Source organism: Seriola dumerili, unplaced genomic scaffold, assembly GCF_002260705.1.
Source record: "Seriola dumerili isolate Sdu_G_001 unplaced genomic scaffold, Sdu_1.0 BDQW01000609.1, whole genome shotgun sequence".
NCBI lineage: Eukaryota > Metazoa > Chordata > Actinopteri > Carangiformes > Carangidae > Seriola > Seriola dumerili.
The window spans coordinates 1,623,065-1,645,897 of NW_019174864.1; the positions used below are offsets into that span (position 1 = coordinate 1,623,065).

The 22,833-nt window shown below is 44.3% G+C and overlaps 1 protein-coding gene across 6 annotated transcripts in view; it reads right to left on the reverse strand.

Moving 5' to 3' along the window:
* The window catches only part of LOC111236255 (next to BRCA1 gene 1 protein-like), a 91,869-nt gene that overhangs the window by 64,735 nt on the left and 4,301 nt on the right, over positions 1–22,833 (reverse strand). For all 6 annotated transcript variants that reach the window (XM_022764919.1, XM_022764920.1, XM_022764918.1 and 3 more), the window contains exons 2-5: positions 20,398–20,460; positions 19,796–19,814; positions 19,648–19,670; positions 7,268–7,456 (exon numbers count right to left, since the gene is read on the reverse strand). In XM_022764919.1, the coding sequence (XP_022620640.1) occupies positions 7,268–7,456; positions 19,648–19,670; positions 19,796–19,814; positions 20,398–20,460 (294 nt within the window). The remainder of the gene's footprint in view (positions 1–7,267; positions 7,457–19,647; positions 19,671–19,795; positions 19,815–20,397; positions 20,461–22,833) is intronic.

A 22,833-nucleotide genomic window follows, 5' to 3' on the forward strand; every position in this document is an offset into this window, starting at 1 on the left:
TAATTTTTTTCTGCAATTTTTTCACAGTGTAAGTAAATGGAGACGATGTTCAAATCCTTTAAATCTACTGCGTCCTTGAAATTCAACTTCTTGAGCATACTTTCAGCTATAGGCTTCATTCAAACTTAAAAGTGTTCACAACACAACGCTATTTAGCGATTATTTGGCTTATTGATATCTTAAATTAAAGTTTCTAATGCTAGGATGCAGTTCATATTTCACTATAATTACTTCTTCACTTTTTAAAGGCATTTTATTCTAACTTCCACTTTTGCCAGTAAATAAATTGGCTTTCAATTGTTTCAACAAAATGTGTCAGTTCTCAGCGTTTGCAGTTAAGGACTTCCGCTCCTCCAGTTTAACATTTTGGCATGTAATTTTTCAAAGCACTGTACTTCACTTAATATGAGCTGCTTTCTCAACTATTTTAGCAGTGTGTCAGAGATCTCCTTCTGGAATGACATTTACTCTCTTTTTTCAGCCATTTTAGGCCATTTAGCGTTAAACTTAGATGTTTTTCTGTTTTGTACATTTTGTAATTTTTTTTTGTGCTGTTTGTTAAACTGCTTATCAACAGTTCGGGTCTTTTTGTACCATTTTATGCCATTCAACCTCCAGCTTACAATTTTTTCTTTTAATCTTCAGCCATTGCTTGAGCTACTTTAGCATTGCTTCAGGAGTTGCTTCAGCTTTTTCAGCATTGCTTCAGCAATCTCATTCATCTCTCAGCATTCACACACATTTTCTTCAGGAAATGCATTTTCTAGTTATTCTTACTTCTTCTGCCTTTTCACAGTCTCTAACTACTCCTTCATACTTTTTTGTACGGAAACCATTCAAATATCAAATCTTTCAGCTTGTTCTTTAGATTATCGGGTGGACAAAACTTTTTTTTTTTACTATTTTCAAATTTTTAAGCTTGTTCTGCAATCTTTTTGCCATTCAAATGAATGGAAAGAATGTTCAATTCCTTGAAATCTTCAACTACTTCAGCATACTTTCAGCTACAGACTTAATTCAAACTTTAAAGACATTCAGCTATTAAACTTGTATTCAACTTTATGATATCTTTACAATTTTTGAATTATCACAGTCTTAGTTTCATGCTTTGTTCAGATCATTTTTGAGCTTATAATGGATGTCTATTGCACGGAATGTTCAGGGCTAGAGGGGATGACATCACTCGTCCTTACGGCCACATATTTCAATCTTCACACATAATTTCTTCCCCAGTAGTAGACAAATTTGTCCTGTTTCATACAAAGTGTCTACCTTAGCACAGAGAATAACAGAATCTGAAATGTGACCCTCCAAGTGATGCGAGCACCCTCCAACTATACCATAGACTGCAATACAAATTCAGGAGCTGATTTCAGGAGAAAACGAACTATTACGGTTTTCCAAAAATCGCAGTTTACGTTTTGTGTCATGTTTAGACAGTTTCTGAATTTATAATGGGTTTGTATTGCACGGAATGTTAAAAGTTATAGTGGATGACATCACGCACAGATAAGATATCAATCTCTTTATTGAAGCTTTGGGACGATCGTGGCAAGGTGATCTTTTCAATAGGACTTACAGTTTCCCTCCATTATCCCATTTTAGAACACAAGTTTCATCTTAAAAGCTGTTGTCTGCCAAGGGAGACAAAGGGGGTTTTGTGTGCATGTTTCCCTCCTCCCCCTGGTGGCCACAGTCACTGTAGCAACCAGTGTCTTAGCAGTTGCTACTGACAGTTACTGGGCAGAAATGGGCAAAGCTGACTGTGATTGGCTAATTAGACTTAACGTTAACTCTTAGCCTTTTAACTCAGGTATTAGAGCAACTCTAAGGTAAATCAACTCAGTGTCTTAGCGTGTACTTGTGTGTGTGTGTGTTGTTGTGTGATTCTTTGCCTGTGTATACATGTCTTTCTATAATTGTGAGGACAAATTTGGTTAAAAACCATTATTGTGAGGTAATTTTGGCATACGCTGAATTTACAGTATAATCACATTGAATCTGTGTCTGTTTGTAGGCTTATCGATTTGATATAAAACATGTAATTTTTCATGGATCAGTTGTGGATACGTGTCAGGGATGAAAGCCCCTGTATGAGCCAGCAGTGGATGTTGCATAAAGCAAAAAATCAAAAACACATACTGTCTTTCTATTTATGGAGTATGCCACAAGTAAGAGTGCAATGTTTTAATTTTGTTTCTTTGCAACAATGGATGTTGCTTGTATTTAAGTTACATCTGGATATGCCCCTGCTGAATTTACAACATATCTAGACCTACATTGGTTTTATGTTTGTTTGTAGGCCTATCGATTTATTTCTAATTTGGTAAATGGTGTGTTATATAATTCTTAATAATTTATTATAATTATTAATAATAATTAGCCTATTACAGACAGCTATTTTTTTAATTTTTTAATTTTTTTGGAGACAGCCTGTTTTGAAACAAAACCACAATTCAGTGTGATTACCAGGCTAAAGGTAGCAATATCCACTGTAGTAGCAGAACTGTGTGAGAAAGCGGGGATGAAGTGTGAAAAACATTCACTTGGGGCTCCTGTTAGCCTGCTGCTAACACCATGGCTGCTCCACTATGACTATGAAACACATACCTTTAGGTCTATAGAGTCAAATTAAGGTAATTACTATTTTGAGCCTCCTCCTTGAACCGTCACCTTACCGTGGTGGAGGAGTTTGAGAGCTCTAATGACCCTAGGAGCTATGTTGTCGGGGGCATTTTGCCCCTGGTAGGGTCTCCCAAGGCAGACTGGTCCTAGGTGAAGGGCCAGACGAAGAACGGTTCAGAAGATCCTAATGATGAGAGATATCAAGAACCCGAGTACCCGGCCCCGAGGGACACCGGGGCCCCGCCCTGGAGCCAGGCCTGGGGTCGGGGCCCGTGGGCGAGCGCCTGGTGGCCGGGCCTTGGCCCATGGGGCCCGGCCGGGCCCAGCCCGAACCGGCTACATGGGTTCGTCTCCCAGTGGGCTCGCCACCTGCAGGAAGAGTCAGCGGGATCCGGTGCATTGTGGATTGGGCAGCAGACCAAGGCGGGGGCCTTGGCGGTCCGATCCTCGGTTATGGTAACTGGTTTTTCGAACATAGAACGTCACCTCTCTGGCGGGGAAGGAGCGGGAGCTTGTGGAAGAGGTTGAGCGATACCGGCTAGATATAGTCAGCCTCACGTCGACACATAGCGTCGGCTCCAGAACCCAAGTCCTTGAGAGGGGCTGGTCTCTCCTCTTTGCTGGAGTTGCTCCGGGTGAGAGGCGGAGGGCAGGGGTGGGCTTTTTGGTGTCCCCCAGGCTCTCTGCCTGTATGTTGGAGTTTACCCCAGTGGACGAAAGGGTTGCGTCCCTGCGCCTCCAGGTCGGGGATCGGGTTCTGACTGTTGTCGGTGCTTATGCGCCGAACAGCAGTTCAGACTACCCGCCTTTTTTGGAGTCCTTGGGACGGGTGCTGGAAAGTGCCCCGAAAGGGGACTCCATTGTCCTATTGGGAGACTTCAACGCTCACGTGGGCAATGACAGCGTGACCTGGAAGGGTGTGGTGGGGAGGAACTGCCTGCCTGATTTGAACCCGAGCGGCGTTCAGTTATTGGACTTCTGTGCCAATCACAGCTTGGCGATAACTGACACCATGTTCAAACATAAGGATGTCCACAGGTGCACTTGGCACCAGGACACCCTACGTCGCCGGTCTATGATCGACTTTGTAGTCGTATCATCAGACCTGCGGCCGCATGTTTTAGACAGTCGGGTGAAGAGAGGAGCAGAGTTGTCAACCGACCACCACCTGGTGATGAGTTGGATCAGATGGCGGGGGAAGACGCCGCGCAGACCTGGCAGGCCCAAACGGGTTGTGAGGGTCTGCTGGGAAAACCTAGCGGAAGAACCTGTCAAGATGATTTTCAACGCACACCTCCGGCAGAGTTTCGATCGCGTCCCGAGGGCAGTGGGGGACATTGAGTCCGAATGGGCCTTGTTCCGCTCTGCTATTGTTGAGGTGGCTGCTGCAAGCTGCGGCCGCAAGGTAGCTGGGGCCAGTCGTGGCGGTAACCCCCGAACCCGCTGGTGGACACCAGGGGTGGGGGAAGCCGTCAAGCTGAAGAAGGAGGCCTACAGGGCGTGGTTGGCCTGTGGGTCTCAGGAATCAGCTGACTGGTACCGGCGGGCCAAGCGGAGTGCAGCTGCGGCAGTTGCTGAGGCAAAAACTCGGACGTGGGAGGAGTTCGGTGAGACAATGGAGGAAGACTATCGATCGGCTCCAAAAAGGTTCTGGCAAACCGTCCGGCGCCTCAGGGGGGGAAGGCGGCAACTCGCTCACACTGTTTACAGTGGGGGCGGGGAGCTGCTGACGTCAACTGAGGATATAGTCGGACGGTGGAAGGAATACTTTGAGGAGCTCCTCAATCCCACCAACACGTATTCCGTGGAGGAAACAGAGCCAAGAGACCTGGGGATGGATGATCTAATCTCCGGGGCAGAAGTCGCCGAGGTAGTGAAACAACTGCGCGGTGGCAGAGCCCCGGGGGTTGATGAGATCCGCCCTGGGTATCTCAAGGCTCTGGATGTTGTAGGGCTGTCTTGGTTGACACGCCTCTGCAACATTGCGTGGACATCGGGGGCAGTGCCTTTGGAGTGGCAAACCGGGGTGGTGGTCCCCATCTTTAAGAAGGGTGACCAGAGGGTGTGTTCCAACTACCGTGGAATTACACTCCTCAGCCTCCCTGGTAAGGTCTATGCCAGGGTACTGGAAAAGAGGGTCCGGTCGATAGTTGAACCTCAGATCGAGGAGGAGCAATGTGGTTTTCGTCCTGGGCGTGGAACTGTGGACCAGCTCTTTACCCTCGCTAGGGTGCTGGAGGGAGCATGGGAGTTTGCCAATCCAGTCCACATGTGTTTTGTGGATTTGGAGAAGGCTTACGACCGTGTTCCCAGGGGCTCCCTGTGGGGGGCACTCCGGGAGTATGGGGTGGATGGCCCCTTGTTAGTGGCCATTAAATCCCTGTACCAAAGGAGTGTGAGTCTGGTTCGCGTAGCCGGCAGTAAGTCGGACCTGTTCCCGGTGAGGGTTGGACTCCGCCAGGGCTGCCCTTTGTCACCGGTTCTGTTCATAACTTTTATGGACAGAATTTCTAGGCGCAGCCGGGTGGTGGACGGGTTTGGGTTCGGTGGCGGGAGGATCTCGTCTTTGCTTTTTGCGGATGATGTGGTCCTCCTAGCTTCATCGAGCGCCGACCTTCAGCTCTCGCTTGAGCGGTTCGCGGCCAAGTGTGAAGCGGATGGGATGAAGATCAGCACCTCCAAGTCTGAGGCCATGGTTCTCAGCCGGAAACGGGTGGATTGCCCGCTCCGGGTCTGGGGGGAGGCTTTGCCTCAGGTGGAGGAGTTTAAGTATCTCGGGATCTTGTTCACGAGTGAGGGTAGAATGGAGCGGGAGATCGACAGGCGGATTGGGGCGGCGTCAGCAGTGATGCGGGCGCTGAATCGGTCTGTTGTGGGGAAGAGGGAGCTAAGCCGGAAGGCGAAGCTCTCAATTTTCCGGTCGATCTACGTTCCAATCCTCACCTATGGTCATGAGCTTTGGGTAATGACCGAAAGAACGAGATCGCGAATACAAGCGGCCGAAATGAGTTTCCTCCGCACGGTGGTCAGGCTCAGCCTTAGAGATAGGGTGAGGAGCTCGGTCATCCGGGAGGGACTCGGAGTAGAGCCGCTGCTCCTCCATGACGAGAGGAGCCAGTTGAGGCGGTTCGGGCATCTGGTGAGGATGCCTCCTGGACACCTCCCCGGGGAGGTGTTTCGGGCATGTCCCACTGGGAAGAGGCCTCGAGGCCGACCAAGGACACGCTGGAGGGATTATATCTCTCGGCTGGCCTTGGAACGCCTCGGGATTCTCCCAGAGGAGCTGGTGGAAGTGGCTGGGGAGAGGGCTGTCTGGACCTCTTTGCTGAGGCTGCTGCCCCCGCAACCCGGATCCGGATAAGCGGGAGACGACGAACGAACAAACTATTTTGAGCTTGTGAAATGATAACATCGTTGGATGTATGTCACTTTTTGTGTGCATGTAAAAAAATATATATTTTTGCATGTATCTGATATTATAATATGTTAAACGCTTTATATACAGTCTATGGTTTTTACTCAAGTGGTTACACCACACAGCTAGCTTACATACAGTAAATTAACAAGACATGTTATTAGAAGTTACTCCTCTAATAACAATATTTGCCAAATGTAGACATATAGGCAATTAGCTACTAAGATTACTTTAGCACTTAGCTATAAACTTTTCTTTGAAATATGGAATCTAACTGTGTTAGCATTGACTTTGCACCATGCAGCCAGGAGTCTGGTGCAGTCAGGTTGCCGTGCAGGTGCTCCTCCCCAGCTCCACCCTCTTGTCCATATTGGACAGTTTGCTTACATCTAATTGGCTGGTCATTGGGAATCGTTGTAATTGGCAATTCAGACTATACACTTATTTTCCAGGTGTAAATATCGGATCAAAATTGGTGCTTGTAACTCCTAGCTTGTTGCTTGTAACTTTTTACACACGTACAAATTATATTTGAGTGCACAAAACTTTTTCAGACATTCACAAAATATTTCTACAGTTACAAAACTTATTTTCACATTACTAAATAAATTCTCACATTCAGATACGTGCACACATTTGTTTTTTTTTTTTTTACATGCAAACAAAAAGTGATATTCAACTGCAGGCTGTGAAATTATTTGTGAACATCATTTCACAAGCTCAAAATATTAATGACCCGGGGCGTCAGGTGGCACAGTGGGTTGAGCAGGCGCCCCTGCAGTCGGCCCCGGTTCGAATCCTGCATTGGATGGCCCTTTACTGCATGTCATTCCCCCTCTCTCTCCTGTCTCTTTCCTGTCTCTCTCTACTGTGCATATAGCAGATAAAAAGGGCATAATTAAGCGCAATAAAGCTACACTTAAAAAAAAAAAAACAAAAATTATATACGTATATATAGGCAAGTACTATGATATATATAACGTATTAGTATGACCTTTCTTGACTAGGCATAATGGGTCTTATTGCTAGATACATCAAACACTATTAATTATAGGGAAATTCATTACTTTATGTCAAAAAATTCATACAAAAGTTAATGTTATACAAAAGACTCTTCCATACCCAGCAACACTGGAATACACTGGTGTGATGTATCACTTACAAAGTTTATGAAAGTATCATGACTGATACATACACAAAGAAATACACTGTGTGTTGGGGTCTTACCATGCCCTGTTCTGGCACTGCAGCCTGGACCTTGCGGCTGACCACCTGGGCCAGGGCTGGGCAGTGCTGTGGAGGTCTGAAGCCCTTCTTGGGCTCTGCTCCACTGGCCTTGTTGGTGGGGACTCTTGCCGGCTGGCCTCGAGTCTCATACACATTCATGTGCAATCGATTCCCCTGCCTTGCTGCACTCTGGGAAACAAGTGAATGGGTTAGTTAATCCAGTGTTACAAAATGTAGTATTTCCTGACCTGTAGTCTGTATGACCGTGTTTGTGTGAGAGTGTGAACCTATCTGACTGGCTGGATTAATGGCTTTGACATGGGAAATATCTACTGCTCATTGGTTAATTCAAAACATGCTAACTTTTAAAATGCCAGGTTCCCAGCAGTCTGGCAGCAGCACTAGTTCCGTCCTCTGCCTCTCTTTTTGTTGTGGTTGTGTATATTAAATCTGAGATATTGTTTGTCCTATTGTCCTAGTTGGCTACCTCTTAGTATCTGTGATAAAATATCTACTGTTTATTTGTAATTAGCACTGAAGTTGTAGGGATGAATGCGCATATTCTTGTGTTTTGTACTGATTTACTTTAGGGCAGCAGGTCGGATCCCACCAGTGGGCCATGAAGGTACTGCAAGTGGGTCAACAAATCATTTGAAAAAAAGGACGATTGTGTGAAATTATATAAATTATATGAAAAATACAATTAAAAATGAAATGATCTTTAAATTTTTTTTTTTAAACATTTAAACTTTATTATGGTGTATCACTATGACAAGCCAATGATAGGAGCTTTCACATTTTCGCTGCTGGAACACTAACAGATTGCATCCATAGCAAAAACTGGAGGGTCAAAATGGATAGCTGGTTAGCACCAGGAAGATTTAAAAGGAAAGAGTCTAGAGACAAAGGGTGAATCGCCAAACAAAAAAGAATAATTGAGCTTCTCCTGCTTTCAATTCAGTCCTGATTTTCAGGTGGGCTATGAATTGGAAAAGTTTGGGAACCACTACTCTAGGGAGTTACAGTAGGTTTGGTACATGTTTATTGTTTGTTTGTTTATTTGTTTGTTCGTTTGTTTGTCTCATCTGGGATCAGTCAGCACATTTGCATGCAGCTGCAGAAAAACTAGACCCCATCGCTGTGTGAAAACAAGCACAGGTTGAGCTGAGCAGCAGCTAAACTGGCTGTCTGATGTGTAAGAGAACTTCATCATCAAGTGGCACACAGAGGAGGCGGGTTTAATAACTTCCCAGCATTCACGGGGCAACGGAATGATCAGATTTTTATCATCATTTGGTTTAAAATATTTTCATTATGAAGCATCTTCTTGCATAGATAACCACAATCCGTGAGTAACTGCTTCTTATGTATAATCAGACAACAAATCCGAACATGTAGGAGAAAAAAATAAAATAATAACAATATTAAAAAATAAAAACATGGGGCGTCGTGTGGCGTAGTGGTCTAAGCAGGTGCCCCATGTGTAGAGGCTACAGTCCTCGCTGCAGTTGGCCCCGGTTCGAGTCCCGCATCGGACGGCCTTTGCTGCATGTCATTCCCCCTCTCTCTGCCTCCCCGTTTCCTGTCTCTCTACTGTACTATCAAAAAAAGCCCAAAAAAATATACTTTAAAATAAAAACATTTAAATTAGACAAAACATTGATCAAACCAACAGGACATAGAAAAGATTTAAAAAAAAAAAAAAAAAAAGGGTACATAAACCGCTGAGCTAAAGTGCAAAATAATGTATAAAAGTACATAAGAGTAAGAAAAAATATAAGTGTGCGACATAAAGAGTTATACAGTCATATTTGGAGCATCACCTATAAGAGTCCTTACCGAAATAATAAAATAGAAACACATAGAAATCTCAAACAAAACCCTCCTAACCGTCACCCTCATCCCTTCCCTGTCCCCATCTAGGACTGCACTACAAACAGGTTCCACTTGCTAGAAGAGAAATCAGGGGTTGCCAATTTTTTTTTTCCTCGCCAGTTCTGTGAGCCAAACTTTCAATGTTGGGACTTCTTTCTTTTTCCAAACCAACAGAATACATTTATTTGCAGTGACAAGTCCATATGCTTGAAGCCATTGTGCCAGTTTTAGTTTTTGGACCCAGAATTATTAAAACTGGGTTGGATTCTATCTGAACCTTCAGTACAAGTGACAAAAATGCAAAGACATCCCTCCAGTAACCTTTTAATTTGGGACAAAGGGTGTAGCTGTGGATGAAATAACCTTTTCCTATTTCACATTTTTCACACACAGGAGAGACCTCAGGAAATATTTTATGTAGTTTTTCCTTTGAGTAGTCTAACCTGTGTATGATTTTAAATTGTATTAAACAGTGACGTGCATTTATAGAACATGTATGAATATAACCCAGGCTATCATCCCAAATATGATTTTGTATCTCTTCACCCAATTCCTTCTCCCACTCTGCCTTTATGGTGGATGTAGTTGGGTAACTAAGATTTTGAAGTGTATCACATATATATATGGTAAATTTTAACCCCACAAGCTCTTTCATGCAATTATCCAGCCAGCCTGGTCCAGTAGTCTCAAACTGGGGAAGATGTAGAGTACTTCAACGTAATTTCTGACTTGAAGGAATTGAAAAAAATGGTTTTTGTGTGACCCATATTTTTGTTGAGGGTTGAAGAAAGGATGCAATGTCCCATCCATGTATAAATCTCCTACATTCCGTATCCCTAGTTCTTTCCACATGTCAAAGGCCCCGTCTAAACTGGATGGAGGTAAAGAAGGGTTTGCTGATATTGGCAAATAAAATGTTTCCTTATTCTTATTAAATTGTGTATTATGGGATGGTGTTTGTAGCACGATTTGTTAATAGGGGGATGCATAATATTAAAGAAGCGCCTGAGGTTATGAAAGAAGTTCCTCCTAGGGATGAAGCCCATTTGATCAGTGTGCACCAGTTTACCCATTAGAGGACTTAGTCTTCTTGCAAGTATTTTGGCCAAGATCTTTTGATCTGTATTCAATAAGGAGATTGGCCTATATGAACTAACCTCCTCCAAATCCTTCGCTTTTGTTTGGGATTACAGTTATAACTACTTCATTAAGGGTTTGTGGTAGTTTCTCATTGCTATGTGCCTGATTATACATTTTAAGTAGATAGGGGGCAAGTAAATCATTAACCCATTTATACCGGATGCTGCACAGCGCAACATTGCCCCTCCCGCCAGTTGCTGCGTAGCGCAGCATTGTTGATTCCTCGTCATTTTCATGACGCATGCAGCATATAAATATGTGAAATATGTATAAATATATCATGAAAATGACTCGAGCTCCCTCACTTCATCCACTGTAAAGTACAGGAGACTTGACCCCAGTGTGGAGGGAGTTGCAGCTGCAGTGTCAGGTTGTGGAGGCGATGCCATAGGAGGAGCTGCAGCTGAAGCAGTGGGAGAGAGAACAGATGTGGCTGCGTCAAACCTGTTGTAGAACAGGTTGAACTCATTGGCCTTGTCCACATCACCTGATGTTTCCTGGCTGTTCTTCTCTTTATAGCCAGCGATGGTCCTCATTCCCTTCCACACCTCTCTGGTGTTGTTGTGCTGCAGCTTCCTCTCTACTTTCTTTTTGTAGTCCTCCTGCTTTAATCTCCTCTTCAGCTCATGTTGCACACACCTGAGATTCTCCCTGTCTCCAATCATCATTTTATCTTTTTTTGTTCTGTTACTGGTGTTAATGTGTCTGCGTTCTTTTCCCCAATGTTTCCACTCTGTCGCCAGCTAAGTTTTCTAGGGGTAGAAGGTGAATATCACTGAATGAGTAATCAAGTTACACCATTGGGCATTTGAATGATGCATGACTGAGTACTGAAGTTACACCACTGGTCAGCCGGTCGAGTGTTGTGTTTCCTCATTGGCCAGGCTCTTTCAAAATGAAATGGTGCAAACAGTTATGTCATCAGGGGGGCATTTGTTGCTAAATCTGACTTTTCAGAAAAGCACCTAGCGACAAATGTAGCGACTTGGACAAACCTAAGCTACTTTCTGCTGCAAGAGGGAGGTACAGTAAGGGTCAGTAAGTGGATACTTCCATCCCTCATAGGTCCCACTGCTGCTGTCAAAAAGTAACACAAGTAACTGTAAGAATATACAGCTATGCTAGCAGTCTGTGAGGCTTTGAACTATGAAGATTCTCAGTCATCCAGGTCATGGTTCTCCAAGAACAATAGAATCGAGGGCAACTGGACTTGGTTGTAGATACTTGGAAGTTTTTCTATGACTATTAGGGCCATGGATGAGAAAAAAGATGAGCGAAGTGTTGTATAAGTGTCATGTATAAGTGGCGTGGCTCCTTTAAGAGGGACCATGTGTGTGAGTTGTGAGTGGTGGAGCGAAGGACAGCAAGCGGTTGTTGTACTTGATGATGAAGCTGGCAACCGGGAACTGAGCTTTGGTTAGGAGTAGCTGTGAAGTTACAGGGCAGGTGTACACAGTTTAGCTGTTTGTCACAGAAATTAATCCTGCACTCCTCAGAATCAAGCCAGGCTTCCGCTTGCTTGCCACCTGTGGTTTAAAGTGAAGGGGGTTAACCACAAGTTGCAGGCCCAGGAGCAGCATCTAAGTCTCCCCTGTGCTCCCCCACCATGGTCCAGGGGCAGAAAACTGGAACAGTTAACACTGGCGACCACGGAGGGACCCTCTCACGTTCAAGATAGCAACTGTGGTGAGCCTAAATCCAGCTATTAAAGCTGAATGACACAGCGGTGACTGTTGCTACTCCCAACACTAACCCCTTTGCTTCTGCCCACTCAGGGAGCTTCATTCAGAGCACACAAGTCCCCTTCTACTCATCAGTCACCTTAAGCCCACAAATGCACATCCCTTACTGCAATTCACCCAAAGACATTTACTATGGACATCCACTGTCTTCTCAGTGGGACTACAGCCGTCTTGTGGAGTCTGCTGCTCACTCAGTGAGCCTGGGTCATCACCTGGGCCCGGGTCATAAACTGGGCCTAGTTCATGTTGCTGGGGAGGCTTACATTCCTGTCCAAATCAACAACTGACAGGTAAATGTGCATTTACTGGTTGCCGACATTACCAGCAGTGAGGTCCTCCTAGGCCATCCGTTCCTCACTCAAGCTCACTGTGATTTTGGAAACCACCGCATTGTTCTGTATTGGTGAGGAGGTGCCATATCTCCACACCCTTAGCAAACCAAAGACACATGCAGTGAGAGTAGCCCGAACTGTGGTATTACAGGCTGGACAGGAGTATGTAGTAAGAGGCAACGCCCACATTAAAGGACACATCAACAGGTAATGCTTAGTCTCACCAAAGGTTTTGTTGAGAAAGTGCTGGTTGCTTGTGTCCTGGTGGAAACCCAGCCCTTTAAAGCCATGCCCCTACGCATCTTTAACCCTGGAACTAGTCCTGTAACTATCAAGAAGGGGGCCATCGCAGGGTTCCTCCAGCTTCCAGAAGTCCTGCAGCCTTCCACCACCTCAACCAAACAGGAGCAGTCAGAGCACCCCGCTGTCCCCCAACACCTGCAAGAGTTCTACAAACAGAATGCAGCCAAGCTCAACAGAAAGGAGCAACTCCAGCTAGCTCAGCTGCAGTACATTTACAGCAGTTTATTCTCAAGTAGGCCCAGAAACCTGGGCCGCACACCCAACGCAACTTGCATGCAGCATGACATCGTAACTCACCCAGGTGCCGCAGTGAAGCAGCCGCCACGCCGGATGGCATGGGAGAAGCAACAGGATGCCGACCAGCAGATACAGCAAAGCCTGGAGGCCGGGCTAGCCCACCGCAGCCACAGCAGCTGGGCTTCACCCAAAGTGATGGTACATAAAAAGGATGGGACGTACCACCGCAGCATAGACTACAGGGTCCTAAATGACTGGACCATTACAGACGCTTGCCCATTGCCCTGCAGGTGCGTCAGTTTATCGGCCAGGCATCATTTTATCGACGGTTTGTGAAGGACTTTGTCACTGTAGCTGAGCCCCTCCATGCCCTGACCAGGAAATATGCCCATTTTCAGTGGACTATGGAATTTCAAGCAGCATTCCACAGACTCAAGCACCTGCTAACCACTGCACCAGTCCTGGGTTACCCTCTAGACCAAGCCAACATGATACTGGACACTAATGCAAGTGATGTCAACATCAGTGCTGTCCTGTCTCAAGTTCAGCAGGGCAGCGAGTGTGTGCTGGCTTATGCAATTAGCAGCCTTTCCAAAACAAAAAGAATTTACTGCACCACACAGCGAGAACTGATAGCTGTAGTGGCGTTCACATCACACTTCCGGCAGTACCTCCTGGGGTGTCCTTTCATTGTGCGCACTGACCACAGCAGTCTCTGTTGGCTGACAAAAATGAAGGACCCTGAGGGGCAGCTTGCCAGATGGCTTGAGAGACTGGGCAAATACGATTTTGAGATCATCGCCCTGGCCGTCTCCACAACCACGCAGGAATCCATGCTGCCAGTCATGCCCATATAAGCTGCGAAGGCCCCTCCCATCATCATGGGAACGTCAGTGACCAAGCTGTGCAGTGTGAGTTGGACTCTGTCGTCAACCAGGCGTTGCTGAGTCCAGTAGGGGTAGAGAAACACCTGACACAGACAATGGTGAGTCTGGTGGGGTTAGACAAAACCCTACACAACAGTTTAAAACTCCCTTAGAAAATTTTTGTGGCTAAGACCAATGAGACTGCACTATTTAGCGGCTGGTCCCTGGAGGAACTGCGACAAGCCCAGGAGGCCGACCTAGACATTGCACCAATCAGGGCATGGATGGATGCTAGCGGAGAGCAGCCCCCATGGATCAGTCTCCCCACTAGCCCAGCCACAAAGACTCAGATGGAATTCTAGTCAGACGGTTCTACTGCCTGAATGACACCCACTTCTAGTTGTGTTGCTACATGCCTTCTGGCCTGATGTCATGAGGCAGATGCATGAAGGGCCAGTTGGTGGACATTTTGGCGTTGAGTGCACTGTGTTAGGCTTCAAACCCGGCAGTACTGGTCCTGGATGAGAGAGGACGTTGGTCTTTGGTGTCACACCTGCACCAGCTGTGCATCCAAAGCCAGAACCCTTAAGACAGTACAAGCTCCCATGGGAACCGTTAGGGTGGGAGCCCCCATGGAGTGCGTCACTGTGAATATCATGGGGCCACTGAATGAGACTGAGCGCAAAAACTGCTATGTGCTCATGATACAGGACTATTTCACAAAATGGGTGAAATAATTCCCCCTACCAAATGACAAGGCAGTAACTGTAGCTGAAGTGCTTGCCTCAGAGTGGGTGTGTTGCTACGGAGCTCCACAGACATTGAAGAGTGACCAAGGCCGGAACTTTGAGTCTGAAGTTCCAGAAAATGTGCACACTGTTTGGTGTTGACAAGACACATGCAACACCGTTCCGACCACAGTCTGATAGCCAAGTAGAAAGATTCAATGCCAACCTGCAACAGATTCTGGCCACAACAGCTGAGCGCTTTCACTGGGACTGGGACCTTATGATTCCCTATGTTGTCAAGGCCTACAGAGCAACAAGGCATAGCGCCACTGGTCTCACCCCCAACTTTATGATGTTCGGCCGGGAGGTGAGTGAACCAGTAGAACTGATAACTGGCTTGCCCCGCGACCCGGAAGCCACTCCCTCTGCCCTGGAGTATGTCCAACGCCTTCGTGAGTGGCTGGAGCTGGCGCATCAGACTGCCCGAGATGCACTTGGTGAGTCTGTGGAACGTGCAAAGAAAGAACTGCTGCCGCACACAGTATCAAGTTGGAGACGCTGTGTGGTATCTCATCAAGGGCACACGAAAGGTCAGGAACAAGGTCAGGAAGTTTCTCCCGTCGTATGAAAGGCCATTCTTCATCGTGGGACAGCTAGATGACCTAGTGTATCGCATCCAAAAAGGCCCAAAGACCAAAGTGGTTTACCACAATAAGCTGAAGCGATATTGCACCACCGGTCCTGGACATGGATCCCACTGATCTGGACCTGGGTCTTCCTGGGCTGTTCTCTAGCACAGACATGGAAGAAACCTCTGGCGGCACTCCACCATATTCAGCCAGGGATATCCCTGCAACTTCTGGCTCACTTCCCCCCACCCTTCCTCATCTGGACTTTTCTTCTTCTGGGGACCCTCAGGATAGTGGGGTGTGGGGGTAGTACAGTGGAGCCACCTCACCAGGGTCATCGCTCTCAAAGGTCAAGCTGCCCCCGTCAGCCCCCGGTCAGGTATGGTGAGTGGGTGGCTCATTAAGTTCATGGACAGCTTCCAGAGTTCAAAGGACAATTTACAACATTAAAGAAAAAAAAAGTTCAAAATGAAGTGATATGTTTTATACTGTTTGCTGTTGGATGCCTTTAATGTAGTGAAGTTTAACTCCATGTCCTCCCAGTTGCCTAGTTAGTACTCAGGTATGTTCATAAATTGTGTAGCGGATTATATTCTGCTGTAATATGTGCACCCTGCAAGACTGCCACATGTTTACATTGGACTCTTGGTGAATAAGGATGAATGCCTGTGTAAAAAAAAAAGAGTGACATATGCTACTGTGCTGGAGTGGAATTATGTTGTAATTGCCATCTAGAGTGTGGGTAGTGTTGTATAAGTGGCGTGGCTCCTTTAAGAGTGACCGTGTGTGTGTGTGGGGTGTAAGTGGTGGAGCAGGAACGGAGCTTGAATTAGGAGTAGCTGTGAAGTTAAAGGGCAAGGTGTACACGGTTTAGCTGTTTGTGACAGAAATAAATCCTGCACTCCTCAGAATCAAGCCGGGCTTCCGTGTTTTCGCTTGCCACCTGTAGTTTAAAGTGAAGGGGATTAACCTTCAAGTTGCAGACATCTTCGGCCCTGAAGCAGCACCTATGTCTCCCCTGTGCTCCTCAACCACAGTCCAGGGGCAGAAAACAGGAACGGTTAACAGAAGGAAGATTTTTTTTAGAAAATGTCGAAAATAAAGTCGAACTGAGTCAGAAGAGGAGGATTTTTATTTTAATTTTGCCTTTCGAGAATAAAGTTGAAATGTCAAGAATAAACGTGACATTCCAAATTGAAGTTGACCTTTTGAGATGTAGCATACATACCTGGCCTGGCATCAGTCAGAAGCCATTAAGGAAGTTCACTGTAAGGACATGCAGAGTTACGGACCCACAATTGAAACTTTGCGACTCTTCCCACCATCAAACTATCAAATTGATAGGAAACAGAGACAAAGGACCCTTCTTCCACAAACAGACCATGCTTTTACCATGTCCAAACGACACAGAACCAGACCAAAGGTCAAAGGGTCAGCTCCAGAGGATTAACCAATGGACACCAGGCAACTGGAGAATATAGACAAAATCTCCAGTTTGTAACAATAAGACTCTGTCTAATGATATTTGATTGTTTCTTATATAGGACAAGTAACAACAAAAGGACTGATTAACACTAAGGTGTGAATCCTGGCCTCTCTGTGCCATGCATGAACACACACACACATGAACACACACACACACACCAACCTCCCTTCCTCTGTCCCTCTCTAGATAAGAGTCATAAACTACAACCCACATTCCAATCCTGGGTAGTGACCAGCAGAACTCTCTTCACAGACACAGATCTAAGGAAGAATGTAAAATTAAATATCTAGCTGTTCTGTAACTCATGAGATGTTCCTATGCAATAGTTTAATCCCAAACTTCTATCCCATAGAATGTTTGAAATGTAACATGTAGATTTTAAGACAATGTCCTTCATGTGACCATACTGTCAACATCCTTCACACGGGGTAACACACACTACATGACATCCAGAATGTCCATATTATTATTATTACAGTCAAAGAACTGCTGTGTAATCCACATTTATAGACTATTAGCTTTGGGAAATGTTTATATTGTTGTTTGATCAATTAACCACTTGTATCATGATTAATTCCAGGTTTGAAGAATGTAATATGAAATCAACACTCCTATTACTCCTCTCTGCCATTATTAGTGCAAGTAGTTTTATATGTTATTTCATTTAATGTTTTGTGGTCATGGTGGAAGACGGATGTGTGAGTTTATAAGTAAACTCTAGAATTAAATTATTCCAAAGTTCAGTGGAAAATTACTCTACAGGAGGAGATGAGTGACGCCCCTGAAACATGCACCAGCCCCCCAGGGGATAGAACAGTCGTGAACAATTCACACAGGTCAGAAGTCAGAAGTCAGAGGAGAGAAACCCAGATGCTAAGAAGGAAGAAGATGCGAGAAACAAAGTTAAAAGCTAGAGGCTGAAAAGCTGAAGCTAGAAAACGATGCAGAAACTAGAAGCTGAGAACTTTGCTCAAAGTTCAGAGTCCCGGCTCAAAGCCCGGCTCTGTAGCCATGTAAACTCTTAGCTCTAAGCTGCTAGCCACAAGCTCATGGCTCTTAGTCATTTTTGCACTTTTCGCGTCTTTTATTTTTCTTTGCCACAAGTCAAGACCAACTGAACCAAAACAACAGAAGTGCCTCAGAGTAATTTTGTAACTTTTAATCATCATCAATTTTCCTTTTTGAAGATTTTTCAAAACTTTAGAGTCATCTGGTCAACGCCAGTCTCCTCTAAAGTTATCCAGCCAAAGAGAAGAGCATTAGAGTTTATTTCGCATCAACCCGCAAGAGACACCAGCAGATAACACATCTGCATGACTGCCTACAGAGAAGCCGAACAGAAATCAAGAGTGCCCGAGACAGAAAGTCTCCTGGCAAACTCCACCAGAGCTGAATCGCTGAGACACCGGCTGAATCTGTTATCGTGATAACGGGACACGGCCTCCAGGATAATCCACCTAGATCCCGCGTCTCCGGGGTTACCATGGCAACCACAGCCACCTGGGTTCCAGCCGAGGGTCTTCAGCTACAGCGCAACTCACAGTAGGCCAGTCTTAACACTCTGCTCATGACTGGGTTGATGTCGAAATATAGCAATATTTAATCATCAAACCTAATTCGTAGATGTAGTATCATTAGCTGTATAGCCATAGTGTATAGCCATAACATATTCTCTCCCACCATTGCCAACTCATCACACTGCTCATTTCATTATTATTTTCATCTTTATGATTATTACACTTTGCATTTACTCTGTAGAGAGTAGTTTAGTTAATAAACTCCATTATTTACACCCAATTGTTGTCCTGTTGTATATTCTTTTGACGTAGAGACTGGAGAACCATTGAATCGAGAAGTCATGGCTTCCGATATGAGATTGATAAATTTGGCAATGAAGTAATTCATTGTTGTCCTCCTAGAGGACTGGTGCCCCATTTCAGCGAGAGTAAATTCTAAAATATGGCGTGAACGTGTGTACCTATGTAATGTGGATGGAGGCCTACAGAACAAACAATGACCCCAAAGTAATAGCAGACTACTCACATCCATTGCGCCCTTGGGAGGATGCCCGGAGCGACTGCGTGCTGACAGAGGCACGAAAAATGATAGGGGAAGTTGACTTTATTCTCGACATTTCGACTTTTTTCTTGAAATGCAAAATAAAACAAATCTTCCTCTTCTGAGTCAGTTCGACTTAATTCTCAACATTTCAACTTTTTTGTCGACATTTCAACTTTTTTCTCAAAGTGCATAATGAAAAAAAAATCCTCCTAATTTCAACTTTATTCTTGACATTTTGACTTTTTTTTCTCAAAGTGCATGATGAAAAAAAATCTTCCTCCTCTCATTTTTTTCTCATGCATGGCCCTAATACTCTACCCTACCCTATAATACTATGTACGTTTCAACTCGCGTCCAAGAGGCTTTCTCAGCTCTGACTGAGTGATGGGGAGACCCAGGGCTCATTGGGTCGTTGTCAAGGCTATTGAAGTCACTTGGTTCATTAGTGCTCCTGGATGTGAATCTGGGCTAATTGCACATTTTAGTGTTTTTGGGCCCTGAAAATTTGAATTTGTTCAGATTTTCCTTTAAATTGTGAAATGTAACCTGGTAAATGACCTGGCAGGAAATAAAAAATTTCTGACTCAAGAAATGATTGAAAGTCCCATTGCCAATTCTAGTGCTTCTGTTCCTGCTGCTGCCAGCTCATCCTCTGTGTTACCTGCTTGTGCTGTTTCTTGATGGATTCTTACTCATGCATGTTTGCTGCAAATGTTCCCAAAAAACAGAGTCACTTGCAGTGAGAGAAATACAGGTAACTTGTTACCTGCTGAAGCAAATCTGTCTCTTGAGGTTTACGGGACTGAGTTTATCGATGTGAGAAACAGTTTAAGTGGTTCCGTGTTCTGCATGTTGTGTGTGCCTAAAACTGAAATTGAACTCAGCCACCAATCACTACTAGTCATATTTTAAACAGGTAACACGAGCTGAGCTAAAACATGGTGTACAGAACTTAACATAAGTATATAAATAAATGCTTACCTTTAATGCCTCCTCATACTCGACTGGAATAAGAAACAGAAAAAGGATCCATTTTTTAATGTGACGTTCATACTAATTCATTTGAAATCTCATAGATTTGAGTAGCATATCACAGCTTACTGCTGCAGCTTACTGTCTGTTTACCTACCTTGACTGTTAATGGACACCTGAAGAAAGAAAGTAGAGCTTATTTGATGTAAATATGTCAACATTTTCACAGTGGTGTCAGTTGGTTATTGGTTGGGTGATATAGTTTCAGTAATTGAAAAGCTACTCCATCAATGTTACATATGAGGGTCAGTTTACCAATCACAGGCAATGCTACTTATCATATTAAAACCTGCTATATGTCTTCTGTGGCTCTGAAGGAGCTTTGTCAAATTGAAAAGAACCCTGATGATGTCATGGTGATGTCGTCAGGAAAAAATGTTGGGTTTAGAAACTATAACTGTTGGACAGAATTGGTAAAAATTGGAATTAGCATTTAACAGGCGGGAAAGGTTTAAATATAGGCGCTGTTGAGTTGCATTATGGGAACTGTAGGATCATACAGCTCACCTTTTATCAGGGAATAAAAGTCAGGATATGTCAGCCTGTTGCACCAATTTTGACCATTGTGTTTTTTAATCTCTTGTAAGTCCTCCAACTTTATGGAAGTACAATACTTAATTGCTGGAGTGCCCCTTTAAAGTAACAGGAAAGCAAATAAGTGGGGAATCAAATAGATTGACCACAAACAGAGTCTGTCACCTCCTCGTTCTCCTCGTCCAGATAGGTCAGCTGAAGGCTGCACAGGCCATAGGAACGCTTCACCTGCACACAAAACACACAGAAAGAAAAAGCTGATAAGGATGATGGGGCAGCTTTTCTTCAAGAATGACAGAATAAGAGGCTAAGGACTCAGATAAAGTGGTCATAATTCATTTAATTTCAATTAGGATGACGTCAGTGACTAAAATGAGATATGTGAGTGTGTATGTGGGTAAATGGGTGAGAAGAGGGGGTGCTCATGACTGTTTCAGTTGCCAAAGGACAAAGAAAGCACAGTTTGTCTCCCTCTCTCTCTCTGTGCATTTGTCTTTGGCATCATGAAAGTGATTTCAAAGGCTCATGTCCATCCCTGCTCAGCCAGAGGAAGCAGTGGTCAGGGAGTGGGTCCCACCCTCACTTGTACAGCCACTTTACTGGCTGAGAGCTGAACACTGTATCCAGGTAGCATTCATTATGCTTACACATGAACCAGAAACAGCTCATGTTGTATCATTATGAATGAAAATCAGATAATGCTAAACTTTGTACAGCAAACCAACTTACACCTGTCTGTTTGGCAAAACAACAACTGAAGTCTGATGTCTGTGACTCAGCAGCACTCAGACAAATGAACTCTTCCTGGTTACTGTGGCTGTAAGAGATGAACCATAAATCCCAAGACTTCAAGCCTATATTTCACATTCTTTTTTGACACATGGTGTTTACAATGCCATTGATTACCAAATAGGTCTTCTAGAATTTTGCCCACACTTTTCAGTAGTTCCAGGCTGATTCTAGCTCACTGGCAGACCATTAGCCCTTTCCTAATGCAGGAACTTAACAGAACATACTGTAACATATAGCCATTGGTCACAGGTTGTGCTTCGATTTCCACTGTTCTCCACTAAGCTCCTGCAGCTACATTTGGGCACTGCTCTGGAGGTGAAAATAAATGCAAGTTTGAGGAACCCCTGATAGCCCTGTTGTTTGCTGTCTGGTAGATATTATGATTGGTCATACAGCTGTTATGTCACATCTCAACCATGACAACTACAAAAAAACGAAATGTCTGGTGTCTGAAATGGAGAAACAACACACAGCCAAGTAGTGCATGGGGGGTGTATAAAGATTAATAACAAGATTGTGGAGGGAACCAAGAAATCAACCAACCAATCAGAATACGACTACAAATCAAATAACCATTAGAATACAGCTACAAATCCACCAACTAGTCAGATTACGGCTACAAATAAACTAACCAGAATACAGATACAAATTTCGTGCCGCCTCCCCCTCCTGACAAAATTCTAGTAGGCCTACTTGTTTTCTCAGTACTCGGATTTGTCGTTTGTAACTGCAATTGCAACTGTACGCCACTACAGCAATGTAGTGGCACTGTATCATAATCCGTGCATCAGGCAGAGGGATCCGAAATTGCCAAAGAAGAAGAATACAAGGCGCTGGATTTTCTACCTGCAGAAGGAGGCAGCAACCTGATTTTGCGGCTCTTCAAACAAGTGAATATCATCTCTTTTAAAGCCAGTGTTTACATGATTTTAACATCACTTTTCATTTATCTTCACGGATGTTCTCAAAAGCATAGAGAGAGTGGCTTTGACCCACAGTGGCTGAAGAGATAATGATAATGGATATATAAATATTGTGACCCCACGGTCATACGGCTTAGTACCACCCCCGCCTAATTTTCAGCCAGGAAAAACCCTGTGATCAGAATACAACTACAAACCAACCAATTGCAATACAGGGACAAATCAACCAATTAATATACAGCTACAATCAACCAATCAGAATACAGCTACAAATCAACCAATTAGACTATGGCTTCTAATCAACAAGTCAGACTACAGCTACAAATGAACCAATTGGCATACAGATAGAAACCACCCTATCAGAATATAGCCAGAAATCAACCTATCAGCATACAGCTACAAACAAACCAATCAGAAAAGAGGTACAAATCAACCAATAACTAGGAATGGGTATCGTTAAGATTTTAACAGTACTACTACTCTTACAGACACTGCTTATCAATTCGGTACTTTAACGGTAGTCTTATTGATACTTTTTGAGGAAGAAAAAAAAACTTGAACAAACACAACATTTGTCACAGTTGTGACATGGGGCTGTGTTTGCATAATATTATTATTTGCAGCTTATTGATACTGCAGTCTTGAATAATGTAGCCCCGGGGCCCGTTCAATACCACAGCTCGGTACCCATCCCTACCAATAACAATCCGGCAAAAAATCAATAATTTGGGATATGGCTTGAAAACAACTACATCAAAATACAACTGCAAATCAACCATTCAGAATATAGCAAAAAATCGACCAATCTGAACACAGCTACAAACCAACTAACCACATCAGAATACAGTTATAAATCATCCAATTAGAATATGGCTAGAAATCAACC